The sequence below is a fragment of the Fusarium oxysporum genome, chromosome 5 (assembly GCF_000149955.1).
Source record: "Fusarium oxysporum f. sp. lycopersici 4287 chromosome 5, whole genome shotgun sequence".
In the NCBI taxonomy this organism is placed as follows: Eukaryota; Fungi; Ascomycota; class Sordariomycetes; order Hypocreales; family Nectriaceae; genus Fusarium; species Fusarium oxysporum.
The window spans coordinates 3,416,697-3,431,185 of record NC_030990.1 but is presented as its reverse complement, the minus strand read 5'-3'; the positions used below and the strand labels follow the sequence as shown (position 1 = coordinate 3,431,185).

The 14,489-nt window shown below is 50.5% G+C and overlaps 3 protein-coding genes across 7 annotated transcripts in view; 2 read left to right on the top strand and 1 right to left on the bottom strand.

The window, feature by feature from the left end:
• The window catches only part of FOXG_02175 (GTP-binding protein 128up), a gene marked incomplete at its 3' end in the record, with an annotated part of 1,620 nt that extends 980 nt beyond the window's left edge, over positions 1-640 (top strand). The window contains exons 4-5 of the mRNA XM_018379505.1: positions 138-418; positions 530-640. Of these exons, the coding sequence (XP_018235554.1) occupies positions 138-418; positions 530-640 (392 nt within the window). The remainder of the gene's footprint in view (positions 1-137; positions 419-529) is intronic.
• A 2,880-nt stretch (positions 641-3,520) lies between these two features.
• FOXG_02174 (uncharacterized protein) lies at positions 3,521-13,767 on the top strand. Of its 3 annotated transcripts, XM_018379503.1 has the most exons (3): positions 3,521-6,654; positions 7,001-8,932; positions 8,994-13,767. In XM_018379503.1, the coding sequence occupies exons 2-3, from the start codon at positions 8,418-8,420 to the stop codon at positions 10,123-10,125; spliced, it is 1,647 nt and encodes a 548-aa protein (XP_018235552.1). In that variant the 5' UTR covers positions 3,521-6,654; positions 7,001-8,417; the 3' UTR covers positions 10,126-13,767. The 3 variants fall into 3 exon arrangements, with proteins under 3 accessions (XP_018235552.1, XP_018235551.1, XP_018235553.1); XM_018379502.1 differs by having other exon boundaries at positions 3,521-8,932; XM_018379504.1 differs by having other exon boundaries at positions 3,521-11,289.
• Positions 7,101-14,428, bottom strand: FOXG_02173 (uncharacterized protein). 3 transcript variants are annotated; one of them, XM_018379499.1, is made up of 3 exons: positions 13,770-14,428; positions 12,954-13,722; positions 7,101-11,697 (listed from the first exon to the last, which is right to left on the bottom strand). In XM_018379499.1, exons 1-3 carry the CDS (start codon positions 14,260-14,262, stop codon positions 11,271-11,273), a joined length of 1,689 nt encoding a protein of 562 aa, XP_018235548.1. In that variant the 5' UTR covers positions 14,263-14,428; the 3' UTR covers positions 7,101-11,270. The 3 variants fall into 3 exon arrangements, with proteins under 3 accessions (XP_018235548.1, XP_018235550.1, XP_018235549.1); XM_018379500.1 differs by having other exon boundaries at positions 11,074-12,340; XM_018379501.1 differs by having other exon boundaries at positions 7,101-13,722.
• Between the last annotated feature and the right edge of the window lie 61 nt (positions 14,429-14,489).

The window sequence follows — 14,489 nt, the reverse complement described above, 5'->3', positions numbered from 1 at the left end:
TATCGCATCAATTCTGCGGACATTACAATCCGGTGTGACGCTACCGTTGATGACCTGATCGACGTTCTCGAGGCAAAGAGCAGAAGGTAAGGCTGAAGTGAAGAAGTGTGGCAAACACAGCTGCTTTCAAAGTCGAGATAAGTTTAGTTTGCTAACGATCCAACTCGTCAGTTATATTCCCGTTGTCTACTGTCTGAACAAGATTGATTCCATTAGCATTGAGGAGCTTGACCTTCTCTATCGAATTCCCAATGCTGTCCCCATCAGTTCCGAGCACGGATGGAACATTGATGAGCTGATGGAGGCCATGTGGGACAAGCTAAACCTTGTCCGCGTGTACACAAAGCCCAAGGGCAAGCAGCCTGATTACTCTCAGCCTGTCGTGCTCCGATCTACGCGCTGCACTGTTGAAGATTTTGTAAGTCAGATCAGTTTCATGTGGCGGGCGCCCTTTTGGCCGTCCCCTGCGGAGCTTCATGTCCAAAATCTAAATTAGGAATCGTGGATTGCTAATCGAGCTGGCAAATAGTGCAACGCCATTCACCGAAGCATTACGGAAGTGTTCAAGACAGCCATCGTTTATGGCAAGTCAGTCAAGCATCAGCCTCAACGCGTTGGGCCTGGCTCACGAACTGTGTGATGAGGATGTTGGTAGGTTACCCCGGAGTCTCCGACAACGACCCTCGACCCCAGCAGCAGCCTAAAGACAGATTGAGAATGGGAGGGACAAGTAGTTAGGCCGCAGTGAGCTTGATCTACCCGATGCAGTCGGGATCTTGCTTCGTTGATGAGCCAGGGCGCCCATGATCCCAGTCTCAGTCTGATCCGTTGCACCAAGGCGGCTAGGGTTGCATTGTACCAAGCTCACAGCAACGCTAACCATTGTAACAGTAACCATTGTCAAGCGATGAAGAAAAACCTTGGAGAGATTGAAGGGGATGATCCCGCGGCAACGCCAGAGGCTTGGTGAGCTAGAGAGACATTGCCAGATAGCTTGGACCGCCGCTTCGCATCAAATTGTTACTGCAGCCATGCCACCAACCCACCAGTTTGCGACTCTGGTTTAGCTCCGAGTGGCTGACGGAGAGAGAGGAGGAAACTTCACAGACCAGGGGAGCCCTGAGTGGGATGGATGGGATGCTGATTACTACTACGACAACAATAACAGCAGCAGCAGAAATGTTCAATATGAACAGGGCTGACAATGGATGCACGGCTACGAGCACGTCTGGTTGACAAGAAGTATCGACTTGGCTCAACCAGGCACGATAATGATCGGCACAATAGTTTCCGGGGGAAGTCAGAAGTGGCGTGCACACTCACAGGGCAGGCTGATGGGTCTAGAGCAGGGGAGAGAAAATTTTGGGTCAACGGCAGACGACGATGAACAAGGAAGGGCGAGATTTAAGATGAAGATGGCGAGCAAGACGGAACGGAGTAACTACGGACGTGGATTTTATACGAAAGCCTATGTCCGGGTTAGTTTTCCGGGATGAAAGAAAAAGCAACGGTGGGTATTGCGCAAGCAGAAGTAAGCCCGGCAGTTACTATTGTTGGTTGTTCAGCAAGGAGTTACAATCAATTTGCTCGAAAAATGAAACAAAATGAATGATTCTCGATGATAAAAGTGCAGTCAGTCATCAATTGATGGATGGCTACAACATCTTGGCGCGTTGTCATTCATCCAGGCGGCTGAAATGCATAAAGGTTTGACCGAGCGGAGATATTTCCAAGAACAAACCCGAGCAAGGTTTATGATACCGATTCTCGTAACATGAGAGAGCTGACAGATAATAAGTCACCGTCACCATTGCTCCTGGGGGTGGCCTGTTTGCGGATTGAAAGATTGAGACTCAGCCGAATTGAAAGCTATAGTTACAGCAGCAACAGGTCAATTGACGGGTATAAATGCGGCAACGGTGACATTCAAATGGACAAAACGCCACCATCTGATGTCAACCAGCAGAAGCAGAGCGGGAATGGGATGCAGTTGGGAGTGGTTCGACCTGCATAGCCGAGGGCCTCTTGATCTGCGGCCGGATTGCCCAGCAGAAGCGTGGGATATGCAGCTGCAGCTGCAGCTACAGATGCAGACGCAGACGCAGGGGTTTGAGGCCTACGAATCAGGTTATGCGTAGATTCTTTCACGGCGCTTATAGTCGAGACGGGAGAATGAGAGAAAAACAGTAAAAAGGGTTCGACTTTTAGGGCATTTCCTGTTGTGATCCCCTAGTAAGAAATTGGCCGTCTTCATTGAGACAAGTGAAACAGACCACCAGTTGCCAAGGCGATTAGCTGTACCCGAACCAGCCAAGGTACCTACTAAAGGTGCTTACAGGATGATGTTGACAGGAGAGAGAGGTACGGAGTAGCATCAGAGGGATCTCATAGGTACTAAGGTAATTAATGTACACCTACAGTAGAGCATCAAACATGCGCTCCGTTCCGTCCACACCCCAGCTAGCTTACATTTTACTGATTAAGGGAACTTAGTACTGCACCCGACCCTTAGCCTTTCTTGATGGCGGCGGTAAGAGACGATTCGTGAAAGGCGGAGAGCTCAAGCCTCTTTGGCGAGAAAAACGTCCCGAAGCCCGCACCAGGCTTAAACAAGGTTAGCGGGAAGCAAAGGGCCAGGGGGGAGTTGAGCAGTAAACCAACAGTCTCTCTTGCTAGGTCATCTCCACAATAAAGTAAGGTTCTTAAGTTACTGCGCACACAAGGTGGTGAGGTAGTGAAAAAGTCACATAACAACATCAGCAGCAGGTAGAGTGGCTGCAGAACAGGGAAGTCATCTTTTAACTTTTTGTAAAAGATGATGAGATTCAAGGATTATGGGCCATAGTTACCCCATAAGTGTCTGTGTCGTACAATTTTCATTAAACAAAATAGTCGGGTCTGCCTATGCTGAATACAGCCTACTGCGAATATATAACAGGTATCTTAGTTGTTTGGGTAATTGCGGCAGCACGGCGCTACGGAAGGCTCAACAAATGCCAGATAAGGTTGAACCCGCTATAAAAGCACAACATTAAGTCTAATAGTTACCTGCGGCCTCACTATAGGCGAAAAGATTATGAGCATCATCAGGTGCAGAACATCTGCAGTGTTGATGAGATCTCAATCGAAGCACAAGGGGTAAATGGCGCCTAAGAGAGTCCATCCATCCTCAACCTACAACATCAACAAGGAACACCCCTGAGAGAGCATCAATTGATTGACTGATTGACTGGCTGACTGAACGACCCCTGCCAGCGCCTGACTAGCAACCTTTGACCAAACACTCTGCGAGGCACACGATTAATATCGATATCAAAGCAGAGAATTGCAGAGCGATTGGTTGATTTCGACCACTTATACGCGAATTTTTACACCGGGCGTTTAGTGCATGGCAATGGATGACATGCTAAGTTAGCGCACCGGCATGATGCTTCTGTCATGAGATGAGATGAGATGAGATGAGACTGAGTGAGTATACATCGTACTTAACCTAGTAGATCTCTCCCGAGCGGCCGCGATCCTTTCTCGTCATCATCTTCCCACTTGGAAGGCCTCGTTTTTTCTCTCTTTGTGTTTTGTCTGCTTATGGTCAAGCTTGGCTGCTTCATACAGGGGCACCCGGAGCTCAGAATTCCCTGGTGAGTCCAGATCGATGTGGGCATATGAGGTAGGTAGGTCGTACCTGCCTTGATTATTCATTCAGGTACCTTTGCAAGTGCCGTCGTTGTGAACTACCTTACTTCAATTCCTCATCAGACCTCAAGCTCGATATCTCAAGGTAAGATAGGTCAGTTACACATTGACATATACATCAATCCGTTTGGAGCCTCAGGAGTTCCATCCTCCTTTCTGTCTAGCTGCATCATCTACTCACTGTTGTCTTCCATCACTCTGTCAAAGTCAACCTCAAAGCAAGCATATGCTAGACACCATCAGATTACATTCGACCTATGTACTAGAGCCCGGGGCCAGGGATCTTGATCAAACTGGCCAACTGGAACAACACCCGGCAGACGGATTGGACCGTCTATGGCGCGCCACAGCTTTTCTCCCCCCTCCTTCACTACCTCTGTCTCTTCCTCTGCCCGCCCGCTCATCATCCATGCATTCATCTGTCGCATCGTGTCGCAGCTTTGATCAGGATTAATAGGGACAAGCAAACAATGATACAGTAGAACAGGTATGCACACTTTGCTGCCCAATGACAAAATATCTGGGGCAAGCTCATGATGGTGGCCGCATCTGCATGTCCATTGATTGAACCCTCCGGAGATTGCGCTAGCCACCCCCATCAGGATCCAGCCAAGATGTTGATCCCTCATCCCGACTCTGTTGCTTGGATACGAAAGTTGAAGAAATGAGAATGCTACTCGAGCAATCATCATCCCTCTCACAACTTACCATCAGTCGCTCAGAAAAGCAGGACCATGACAAAAGACCGCGACATGGACAAGGGAATGTACTCCAGTGCCATGGATGCCAGACATGGATGCTGATGGGATGGACTAGGGGCGGAATGGTAACTGGCCATGCCATGGGCGGCAGGCGGCGGCTGTCAAACTGGCTCCAGAAAGGGCCGTCCCACTAGCCTGCCTCTGTCCTTGACCTGACCTGTCCATGCCTAGGGCCTGGCAAGCCCCAGTTCGACCTTGCTCAGAGTAGCGGTCGATCTTCGTCTTCCATCCACAGTGAAGCCACGGCAAAGCAACGCAAGGTATCAAAATGCTACTGGGCGCCGTACCATGGCACCTTCAGTCCATCGATGTCCTTCAAGGCACAGGATAGGATGACATGGCTGGAAATTTTTGACCCACCGACATTCCAGTTGCGGCATCCCGAGCACGATGTCATCATGGTGCCGACTAAAGGTGGAAGGGGGTTTGATATTGGTGGCAGAGATAGTCTTCGCTCGACATGGTTGCTCGTCCGCATAAAGCGAACAAGACACACGAAACTATCAGCGATATGAACTAAACTACAGTCGATAAGATCAAACAGAAAGGATCATCATGGACGGGATTCACAATTAACATTGCAACTGGTCAGGATGAAATCAACATGCATCTGACATCTTTTTGTCGGCTCCATCACACACCTAATAACTCAAGACGGGAAGGAAAGAAAAAAAAATCAACGTCACAACGTCACAACGTCAGGTGGACCACGTGCGCCAGTTTGTTACAGTGAGATAGCCAACACGAATTCTCGCTTCTTCCTCCTGGTTTGGACTGGGCTTGCAAGTTTACATTGTGCCGTATCTCCACGGCCACGATATTTGACTGCACTAGACCTTGACCCGTAAGCCATGCCGCCCAATGGCTTCGGCCTAAGGGCTTGGAGGAGCAAACAGATGCAAAAGACAAGGGTGCTTGAATGAAGCTTCGGGGCCCATGTCTCTCTTTGTTAGCGATGAGGACCCTTAACATCCTGAGGCACTTGCTTTATTACACAAGTTATGGCTGTGCCATCCTGGGACCACGAGGCAAGCAAGCAAGGCGAGGCGAGGAGACGCGAGAGGCAAGGGAGAAAGCCATGGCTAGGGCAGAAGATGAGGAACAAGGCTGAGCGAATCAAACAACCAAAGCCTTGTTCATCAATCCCCTCCCTTCTCACTCACCCCATCTCCGCCCCGTCTTCCCTTTGAGACAGTCTGAGCTCCCGGATCTCGCCTTCCGGTCGGGCTTTGACCTTGAAGTGCTCCGTGTATCAGAGTTACATGCTCGGGAAGGAAAGAAGAGTGTGCATCAGTCTATCAGAGAGAAAGAGATGAAGCCGCGGGCTGATCCGCCCGAGGCTGAAGCTGAACGATTGTTGTGTTTCGGGCTAATAAGCTGAATTGGTATCCTCGCTGCCACCCATGCCTCGGTGTCATTTTCACTTTCCATGGATGGAGCAGACCCCAAAGTTAATGTCAACTCGCTCATGGTCGGCGATAATCATCCTTGGTCATTGGAATTTCCTTTACATCAAGCACAAGGGTTATCATAGACCCCTGCTCTCGAGAGTGGCCGGGCATGCCGCTGCAACTGCATTTTTCTGCATGCTCTGTATCTAATCCGTGTCCCGTCAGCCGATCTTACTTTGTGCCATTTCGATTCCTTGCTACCACTGTCCCGTCCCCGACTGAGCATTATACTAGAACCAGCATGTTAATATTACGATTCAGAGCTTGGGCTCCCAAGCCTGGCCTGACCAGGTTTCGTCTGGGGGGATCCGTTCTAACAGGTGACCAACCATCGAAGTGGACTCCTTTCGGGAGAAACGTCTGACCTATTACAACTCTCTCTCAACCTTCTCCAGTTTAAACCGAGCCTAGTTAGCCATTTCCCATCAGAGTGCATGGATTTTGGCGCGCCGCGCTTTCTAGATTAGACAGAGATGCCCTATGAAAGCTGCAAGTCGATGGTTTTCAGATGGACTATCTCTCTAGCTCGGGCGCGACATTTTCTTCCTTCTCCTCTTTACAGTACCCGGCAGTGGACACTGATACGGGACGCCCCATCTTCTAACCTCATCCTCACCAGCTCTGAGCCCTCCCATTGCTCAACCTTCATGAGGGCATGGCCAATCTTCTACTACGCAACACAGCAGGAACGGGATAAGAGGGTGAAATGGGCTGACAGGTCTGAAAACAAAACCAGCCCTTCTGGAAAGGTAAAATCAAGAGTAAAGGGAGGGGGATACGAGGAAACCCTATTAACTTCAGAGGAACGGCATGACCAGAGAGGACTTCCCTGGTCTTATCCCACGGCCCATTATGCTTTACTCGTTGCTTCTTCCGCTTCCCGTTCCGTTGATCAGAAGCTTGTGTCTATGGAAATTGGTTTGATTGAAAACCCTTTCCTGAGACAGTCTTCACCTATCAGATGGCTGCGGGCCAGGGCCTTTGTGCCTACCCACGTCTTCTTCCAACGGCTGACGATTCTCTGGCTTTTCCCGACCTGGCGATGGCCTGGCCAGGATCAACGACGAGAAGAAGAGTCGGCTGAGAGCTCCATAGTACTATACCCTAGCTCACCGGTCTATCCCCGAATCCGAAAGCGTCCATCCCATTACCTCGAAGGTCTGTTGTCTGCCATTTCAAGTTCTGAATAATTTGCTGCGCTTGTTGGCGGGTGAGTATGTGTCTGTGTGTGAGCCTCTGTCTTGCCTACACGCGTGAAGTCTCCCGCTGAGCGTTCAACGTCCTGTCATACACGGTTTGAGCCACTCTCCGTCTTTATCAGCTTCATCCACACCTAAATGCACATGTACACACACTTAGACGGCGTCTTCAGAATTCATCAGTTGTCTACTCTGTACAGCTTTCTGGCTTTTACCCACTACCCTCCCACACACACCACTCCTTGATCGCTCAGTTACAGGAGACACCCCTCCCCCCCTTGTGAGGAAAACCCCCCACACCCTCGTCGGTATTCCTCGTGCGTTCTGCATATGTATATGGAGAAGGTCAACCTCTGGGGTCTCATCTTTACATATGTAGCAATGCGTATGGCTTTAGGTCTCGCTTGTTTGCACTACACTACGCTACACTACACATCTTGAAAACGATATACTCCTAACGGCCTGGCCTCGTGTTGGAACGTCCGCCTCAAGTTTTGCGGTCCACCATCAAAACTCTGTCTTGAGATTGCCGTCCGGATCGAGCTACTGGCGGTCCTTTCTAGGCATCGTTACGGCTCGCTGCCCTGTGGCTTTCTTCATCCGCCGGCCCACCCTCCACCGACTCAATCCGTTCTTGTCTTGCCTTCGTACATTGCCCTGCCGCGTTTATCCTGAGACGGTTCTGCTGTCTCCGCAATCTCCACGAGCTCAACGAGGAAAAAGCAAGTAAAAGAAACTTCCCGCTGTGTCTCACTTTGGTGTGCTTGCGTGTTGAAAGACAAGCCGTTTCCTGTCGGAGAAAGAAAGGGCTCACAAACAAACAACCGGCTCGAGGGTCAGAAGTTGAGGTCAACTTTCCGCGGCCTGACGAGTTCTAAACTCCACTGCACCGTCGTTGAGGCTGAATCTGCTGCGGGTTTGAGTGCTTGCGTTGTTCGTGCGCTTCGTTGGGCTGTGCAAAAGGTTTGCTGCAATATAATCAACTCCTATCTAGCACGGAACAAATTGCCCTGAGCTGGAACTGGAGGGATCGACGGTAAACCTGGATTCAATTCACTTTTGCACTTTTAGGAACCAATTCGGGCAAGACGATGCATCTCCCCATCGACTGGTGTCAAATGTGAGCAACATCACACCAAGTCCTTTTGTTCCCTCCATCTTCGCTTCCAGCTTCCAGGAACTCGGCACCCACCGTTTCACATCTTGTTCCCCGAGAATTCTTGCAGACGAGACTGTTGGATCTATCAATATATTAAACGGCTTCAAAGCCTCCTTTTCCTCATCCGGTGCCAGCTAGGCAGCACATACAAACAATGAACAACCCCAATGGGACAACTACAATGGGACATGATAGCACCATGGCCCAGAGTAATGGATATGGGAGCGATGCCTGGACAAGCATGAGCCCTTACAGTCAGAGCCCATATAGCGCAAGTCCCTTGACTGAATATCCATCATTTGGCGCCTTTGTCAGTCATGGACTGCCCTCGGAATCATTAAATCGAATGCCTCCTCCACCACCACAAACACATCAGATGATACAGCCATCCCCAACTCCTATGGCTCATCATCAACTCCCCCTTCTGAATACAACTTGGCCGAGCCAGCTGACAAACCCGGCTCCGCCACAGAGTTACTCGGCACCACCATTATCAATGACACCTGCTACCAGCGCACCGCCCGTGGAACCCCCTAGGTTACCGACACAGCACGAGAAATCGAGGAAGACTCTTACCACGGAACAGAAACGAGCCATGTGCCAATTCCATGAAGATAACCCTGGTACCCGACAAGCCGATATTGGAGCCCGATTCGGCGTTGAAAGAAGGTAGGCATTTTGGATCCAAAGTTACAATTTGCCATGGAGAATCTGACAAACTTGACAACAGCACGGTTTCGAAGGTTTTGAGGCATAAAGATCAGTATTTAAAGCGAGACCAAGAGCCAGAAAATGCCGCTGTCAAGCGTGGCAAGGGCAAGCATCCAGATTTCGACCGGACACTCAGCAACTACGTCAGGAGACAGCAACAACGAGGATTCCAAGTCAGCGACGAGGAGATTATGGAACAGGCGAGGCTTTTTGCTCATGCGAGTGGAAACCAGGAGAGTGTCTTGAACAATTTGAATAGCAGCTGGCTGCAGAAATTTAAACAAAAGCATGGAATTGGACCAGGCAAGTTGATGCGGCGGGCTTCAGAGGCAAACATTCCGGATAGTGCAAGACTCTCGACACTTGCCTCGAAGTCGAGCGATTTATCGCCTTCGCCAACGGGCCAGCTTTCACCCCTTTCAGGAAGTCGGAGCGATGAGGAGGCACACGCTGATGGAATAGACTTTGACTTCGGGTATAAGCATCCCGAGTCCCAGTCAACAACTTCACTTTCGAGCGACTTTCGAGATAACACGGCCTCTTCATTCTCAGCTGGCACCATGAGCCCGACTGGAACTTTCACTTTCTCTCCCGACCCCAATGTAGGAGGTTTCCCTATGGATCAACTTCGAGGTACCGACTTCCAGCACAGAGAGAAGAGAAGCAACACATTCCCGTCACTCAACATTGACTACGTGAATCAAGTCTCATCGTCAACGGAACCAATGACTCCTCGCCACCCTCCATCTTCGACCGCACCGTCGTCGGCTTTAGAATCGCCGCAGCATGAACTTCAGGCGCCGTTTAGTATCGATACCAACGTCAACTCACCCCCTCCAATGCTGCGCCGCAGTAGCAGCAACTCAAGTATAAATCGATCCACAGCAGCGACAAGTGCTACTTCATCCACACCTGTCGATTCATCTCCAGTCTCGCCCTCCCAGGAGGACGCCCGCCGGGCTGCACAGACACTCCTGAATTACATCCAGACTGCTGGCACTTTCGATTCCAACGATTATATGTCAATCGTTCAGCTGACCAAAAAGCTCAAGATCCACCAAGGTAGACCGTCGATAGGAGGACTGTCTCGAATCCCGGAAGGCGATGTTGAAGCCCCTGTCCTCCTGCCGACGAAGATGGAATCGGCTTGAAGTCGGGCCATACTCATAGCATTGACTGTGTGTTTCTTTTTCGTACCTATGTCTTATCAATCAAGTCTCTTTTCAAATGGGATTTCCCCGAGGGCATAAGGGGGCTTAGAATATCGTGGTTGGGGCCATTTTGGGTCAGCGTCCTGCTCACGCGGGTAACGGACTATAAGAGCATTCAAAATCTGATGGCATTGGCCACGATTTGAAGTGTTTGTTGAGTCTGTTTTGCATTTCCAACCGCACTTTGGCCGACTATTTATTAAAAAAAAAAAAACCGAAATTAAAATAACAGAAACCCCAGGTTAACGGGAGCGAACTTTTTCTTATACTCGATACCACGCTTGGAAAGTTTATTCTGCCGCTCGCGCGAGCCCGAAGAATCATATACAAACAGTCGTCCACACGAAGCTACAATTCAAAACTGCTCGTTTCGAATACGAGGTGTGAAGGAAGAGGCAAAGGATCAGAAATAGGTGGAAATGATGGGGTCAAGGACAACATGGTAGCAGGGAAGGGGTACACATCAGGGCGACGATCTCGGCAACAACAGTTTAAGGGGCAACGCAACATGATGCGTTTGTCAATGTTTGTTTCCTTTTCTGAATGTTCTTTTTTCCCCATACACATCTCTTCTTTTTTCCTGGTTGCATTTTACGGCATTGACGTGGAGGGATTAATTGTCTGCGCATACGCTCGTTTCTTTATATCATCATCATTTCTTGTCTATATTCTGTTCAAAGACGAGAAGGTATCTGCTGCGAGGCACGGCATGGCATGGTATGGCATGACACGTTACGGGGAACGAGGTGGCACATGGTTTACAAAGCGCCCTGTTGAGGTCGCTGTGGTTTTCAGGGCGGCAACGGAAAAGAGACCGAAGAGGCTCTTTGGTTGAGGAAATGAGTGCTGATTTTGGTTGAGCGTAGCCCACGAGAAGGTCGGGGGTGTGCTGGAGGTAGTCAAATGTCTGGCAGTCGAGGGCATCCTTTCTTTAGTTGAATGGGCGGCATTTGTGCATTTAGGAATGTCCTTGGTCTTGACCCTTATCGTTCCATATTGCCGTGACTTCTCTTAACTCTGATTAAGCATTATTAACTTGTCAACAAAGGGGTATCATCAATCTAAAAGAGCGTCTACAGATCTATTCAGCCAAGTCTTTCTTCCCAAAGCTCCGTCACACTTTTCTCCGTCAGTTCAGGCATCAGGCGAGCAAGTAGCAGCTCAAGAATGCTGTACATCAGATGCTTGTTGCAGTACTCATCGTCTAGCACAAGAAGCAGCCTCTCCATTTCATCTACCAGATCCTCGTCATCTGATAAATCACCCTCGCTCTCAGCACTTCGCCGCCATAAGCGACCACCAAAATAAAGCCTTCCCACACCCTTCGGTAGCAACCCCCAAAGAGACTTAGCGGCTCTACGACGCAGGGCTTGCAGCTCGGCTTCGGAAGATGGTGGGAACAAGGTCGTCTTACCAGGGGCGTTATTGGGAAAGAGGACACCGCGAAGGGTACGCAGAAGAGGGGGCAGATTCGAGGGAGAGAAGAGGGAATTAATGTGATGCGAGAGGAGTCTGTGAGAGAGAGATAGGTTAGCACGTATTGGCCTTACTCTGTATTTGAGGTAGTACAACGTGGGGGGTTCAATGATCGGGAACGTTATATGCAATAAGGGGCACGTCGAGGGTATGTCGGGCTAGCCGGTGTGATGTGATGCAATGCAATGCAATGTGAGGGTGAGCAACAAAGCTCAAGGCGAGACGAGGCAGTTATTAGCCTATTGGCTTTCACTCTCTCTGGGCTGGCGCATAAAGTGGTGTCTCCATGTTGATCCATCCCACGTTAGATGGATATGGACCTAATTGGGACCAGGGAAAGCTCTACAAGGCGAGGCTTGCAAGGTGCGGGGAAATGGATGAGGAGGCACATTCGTCGTCCGCGTCGGTATAGGTCTCTCATGCAGATAGAGATGTGAGATTACACAACAGGTTTACAATCAGGCCGCGGTTGAGTGTGGGTAGCATATGACCAGTCAGCCCTGTTCTCGAACCACTCTTTCATCGTCAAGGATCGTGTAACAGCTCCGCGTGGAGGGTGCAGAAGACTCTGATGGATCCAACATGTCTCGGGTTCTGAGAAAGAGTTGAGGCCGACCGGTCAGACCAGCCCGGTCAAGCCAGACCGCTCCTGGAAGGTTCGCGAGAGTTGTGGCCAAGACTGCGGTGAAAATCTTGAGTATGGTTTCAACAGGCTAGCATAGCATAACCTTTTCGGAAATGATAAAGGTAGTCTTATAACGGGTGGCGCGGCACGGAGCGAGAGTCAATTCAAGCTCATTGCTGCATCTTCAAAGAGCGGGTGGTCCCTTTGGAGAAGCTGACATGGGCAGGGCGCGTAATCTTGACATTTCGCTGGATGAAAAGGCCTAGCTTCGTGCACCTTGTCAAGCAATCAGATGCCAAAGACAGCGCTATGCCTTTCGATTGGTTGAAAGCTCAAATCCCGAGACCCATATCAATCATGATCGCGACCACGAGAAACATGACAAGAAAAAGGGTCTTGTCTTGGTTTGATTATCCTCGTGTTGTAACTGTGGGGTGTGGGTTGCGTGGGCGTGCGAAGATGGCGGTATGGAAGAGGTTATAGACGGCATGGGCCGCTCCCAAGACAAGGCGGGCCGTTTGACCATGCCTGTGCCGCTGAAGAAATTATTGTTCTGAAAGCTCACTGGAGCTTCAGGAGGTCCAGTGACTTCAAACTCATGCGAGGTGAATACTGTCTGGTGACGGTATAGGTGTGAGGAAGTGGAATAGAAACGCTCATATCTTACCTGTCAATAGGGCCATCATGGCCAGCGATTCGTCCAGGTCCGTTGACCGCGCCGTATTGTAAAAGTGATAGAAATCCATCCAGCCAAGGCATGCGCAAGCTGAGCTCAAACAGATTTCCAAGACATGTCCATACTCGACACGATAGGATCGGCGCCTTAACGGGGTCGGATGACCTCGGCGGAGACTTGTCGTGATCCAGCAAAGCTTCTTTCTCGTCTAAGGGCGTGGCCCTAGCGGGAAGAGACGATGCCATCACCAGAGCAGTCGTGATAAACCGGAGCGAGGCAACTACCAGCATCCCAAGCTGAATAACGGCAAGGAACATAGACCTTACAGACCAGCTGCGACGGCCTTTTACGTCAACCTTGGGCCCACCGGAATCGTTTTGGGTCTCTGCAACGACTACCCCTTGGTCATTTCCCTGTCGCAAAACCCTGGCCGTGATGCAGATGCCCTCATACAGCATCCATGGTTGAGAGGCCTTATTGGCTATAACGTTACCAATGATAAGCTCCGAAAAGATCTGTTCAACGAGAGACGTGAGACAAGGGTTCTCGAGGTCTTCTGTGGGCAATAGGATCGCGAGGACGCCCTGAACCAGCAATTGGCGATACAATGCTTCATTCTCTTTCTGGTCGGATATCGTGTCTGGGCAATCTGGGTGGGGGACTGGTGCAAGGTGTGGCAGAGGGCACATGGCGTGGTAGGCCTCTCGAGGGTCGACCTCAACAGGCTGTCTGGCGATAGGGCTATGAGAGATCCGGTAGGCTAGTCACCGTTAGATAGGAACGGCATCGCAGAGTTCAAGTCCTCACACGTTATGTGCTTGTCCAGCAAGTCAGGTATCTCGTCCAACACCAAGCTCTCCAGATCAACCTCGCGGAACCGCTGTTCCAAGGCCCGCGAACAGTGGGCGATAATGTGCAATATCTCTGATACAAAGTGTTCGTCCGTAGTGATTTTGCTATACCAGCTCTGCACGAATTCTCTCATGATAATAGCGAGCAGGGCGTACAACTGAAGGTCGACATCATTGCGACTAGTCAATGGTGGAAGCAGCTCGTCGATAGGCACTTGCGAATCGCGGCTCTTCTCTCCCAGCTGAGGGGAGCAGAGGGTACGACGTATCAGAAGCGAAGTCGCTCGGTCGGACAAGGGATCGGTAGCATTAGAGCGAAACGGACGACGAGTAGGTGAGGCCATATCGGCAGAGGTCGGCGACTCGGTATCAAAGGCAACCGATTTGGGGCGTGGGGCTGGCGGACGGGCAGGAGGTACGGCCGGAGCCAGAGAGGGAGTAGCGGTCATGGCCGAAGTGATCGGCGAGTCTCCAGTATCATGGCCTGGTCATCAAGCGGGAGGAAGATGGCGATGGCGAGTTTGAGCGATGTTTGATTTCGAGGTTTGGGGTTGAAGTCAAGTTAACATCGGGTCGCAGGGCAGGCCGCATGCATTCCATGTTAAGCTCCTGGCTCCTGGCTCCTGCCCGCGCACGGCACGGGTTTGGCCCGTTACCTGAACCGTGCACTGCAGGC

Excerpts from the sequence above, each read along its gene's own strand:
- FOXG_02173 (XM_018379499.1), bottom strand. The coding sequence starts at position 14,262 with ATGACCGCTACTCCCTCTCTGGCTCCGGCCGTACCTCCTGCCCGTCCG. Across the intron at positions 13,723-13,769 it reads GCTGGACAAGCACATAACGT|CCTACCGGATCTCTCATAGC; the intron begins GTGAGGACTTGA and ends AACGGTGACTAG. Across the intron at positions 11,698-12,953 it reads CATGATGGCCCTATTGACAG|ACTCCTCTCGCATCACATTA; the intron begins GTAAGATATGAG and ends TCTCTCTCACAG.
- FOXG_02174 (XM_018379503.1), top strand. The coding sequence starts at position 8,418 with ATGAACAACCCCAATGGGACAACTACAATGGGACATGATAGCACCATG. Across the intron at positions 8,933-8,993 it reads CGATTCGGCGTTGAAAGAAG|CACGGTTTCGAAGGTTTTGA; the intron begins GTAGGCATTTTG and ends ACTTGACAACAG.